At 48.9% G+C, this 2438-nt stretch overlaps 1 protein-coding gene across 1 annotated transcript; it reads left to right on the forward strand.

The window, feature by feature from the left end:
* The first annotated feature begins 319 nt into the window (after nucleotides 1-319).
* LOC136070674 (uncharacterized) lies at nucleotides 320-887 on the forward strand. The gene is made up of 2 exons (XM_065780925.1): nucleotides 320-505; nucleotides 567-887. Exons 1-2 carry the CDS (start codon nucleotides 320-322, stop codon nucleotides 885-887), a joined length of 507 nt encoding a protein of 168 aa, XP_065636997.1.
* Nucleotides 888-2438: the final 1551 nt, after the last annotated feature.

The following is a 2438-nucleotide window of genomic DNA, read 5'->3' on the forward strand; positions in this document are numbered from 1 at the left end:
AAAGAATGAGCCGTTCTTTAGGTGGCCCAACAAGATGGCGGGGGATCCTGCGAAGCGTAATAGGAATCTTTACTGTCAGTATCATCAAGACCATGGGCACATCACCGAAGATTGTAATAATCTGTGGGATCACTTAGAGCAGTTGGTGCAAGATGGAAAGTTGACCCAACTCCTGCATCATAACGGTGGCCGGGGAAATCACGTAGGCTCGGCGTTTCAGGGGACGCCACGAGAGGACCTCCCTTGGGCACGATAAACGTTATATTCGCTGCTCTAGGAGGACCGGGTCTTGCCCTTCTAGGGTAATGTCTGTATCTCAATGCTCGAGGATGACTCCGGCACGAGGCCGAAGAGGGCCAGACCTGGCACTTCGTTGGTGTTGGGCTTTTCAGAGGAGGATAAGAGAGGAACCATGCAGCCGCATGATGATGCTCTGGTGGTTACGATTAGGATCGGAGGATATGACGTTAAGAGAGTGATGGTCGACGATGGAAGTGCAGCCGAGGTAATGTACCCGATCTATTCAAGGGGCTGAATTTGAAACCTGAAGACTTGATGACATATAGTTCCCATTGGTGGGATTCGAAGGTAAATCGGTCACCCCGTTGGGAATGGTTAGATTACCCGTGCAGACTGGGTTAGATATGGTGGAGGTAGATTTTATCGTGGTGGATGCTTTTTCTCCATATACAGCGATTCTGGGAAGACCATGGTTGCATGCCTTGGGGGCTGTTTCTTCCACTCTCCATCAGAAAGTGAAGTATCCCTCGGGGGGCGAGGTTTCGGAGATTTTGGGAAACCAGAATATGGCCAGGCAGTGCATGATAATGGCTATTCAACATCGGCCAGAAATAAGCAATTTGGCAGTAGCTGAAGGTGATCTATAGCAATCAAGGGTCAGGGAGCCCAAGTTGGCGCGTCCCGGAGGAGATGAGGTGTGAAGACTTGGAAAGGGTGAACATCGGTGATGATCCAGAGAAGTATTTTCAGGTTGGGGCTCAATTGCCTCTGGTAGAGAAAGAGCAGTTGATCGAGGTTCTTAGAAAAAACGTTGATGTGTTTGCATGGAGTGCCTATGAGGCCCCAGGGGTGGACCCAGAGTTCATTTGTCATCATCTTAACGTCAACCCCTCGTGTATTCCGAAGAAGCAACCACCTCGGCGTCCATCTAGGGTACATGTCGAGGCTATTAAGGATGAAGTGACTAAGTTGAAGCAGGCTGGGGCAATCAGGGAGGTATTTTATCCTCAGTGGCTAGCCAATACAGTTGTAGTGAAGAGAAAAATGGAAAGTGGCGGGTGTGTGTTGACTTTACGGATCTTAACAGAGCGTGCCCGAAAGATCCTTTTCCCATGCCCCGTATAGATCAGTTGGTGGATGCTACGGTGGGTCATCCTCGGATGAGTTTTTGGACGCCTTTCAGGGCTATCACCAGATCCCCCTTGCGTTAGACGACCAGGAGAAAACTGCTTTTCTCACTCCCACTGGAAACTACCATTATAAGGTAATGCCTTTTGGTTTGAAAAACGCAGGGTCTACCTACCAGAGAATGATGACGAAAATGTTTGAGCAGCAATTGGGTAGAAACATTGAGATTTACATTGATGACATGGTCGTGAAGAGTAAGGTAGTGGCTGAGCACGTGGCGGACCTTAACCGCACTTTTGAGATATTAAGAAGGCATAAATTGCGACTGAACGCATCTAAATGCTCATTTGGGGTAAGTTCGGGTAAATTCCTGGGTTACATGGTAACTCATAGGGGAATCGAAGTCAACCCCGACCAGATTAGAGCCATTGCTAGCTTGCAACCACCTCGGAACCCCAAAGAGGTCCAGCGACTGACCGGGATGACCGCTGCCTTGAACAGATTCATATCCAGATCGGCGGATAGGTGCAGGCCTTTTTTCTTATTGCTCCACAAGTGGAAAGGATATGAATGGACCAAGGAGTGTGACTTAGCATTTCAACAGCTGAAGGAGTATCTATCTCGGCCACCCATCATGTCTAGCCCCGAGGTGGATGAAGTTCTTTTTTCCTATCTAGCGATCACCACTTATGCGATTAGTTTTGTTCTGATACGGGTGGACAACGGAATACAACGGCCGGTCTATTATGTGAGTAAATCTCTTCACGAGGCTGAGGTACGCTACCTGCCATTAGAAAAGGCCATTTTAGCAGTAGTGCACGCCACCAGAAAACTTCCTCATTATTTTCAGGCGCACACAGTGGTTGTTCTGACCCAATATCCGATCAAAGCAGTACTTCGAAGTGCAGACTATACGGGTAGGGTCGCCAAGTGGGGTACAATTTTAGGAGCTTTTGATGTTAAGTACATGCCCCGCACTTCCGTGAAAGGTCAGGTGCTCGCCGATCTAGTAGCCGAGTTTACTGAGAGCCCCGAGGAGACAGAGACTGGCCCAGGTGGCATGGATGAAA

The sequence above is a fragment of the Quercus suber genome, unplaced genomic scaffold (assembly GCF_002906115.3).
Source record: "Quercus suber isolate HL8 unplaced genomic scaffold, Cork oak 2.0 scaffold_251, whole genome shotgun sequence".
Taxonomy (NCBI): domain Eukaryota; kingdom Viridiplantae; phylum Streptophyta; class Magnoliopsida; order Fagales; family Fagaceae; genus Quercus; species Quercus suber.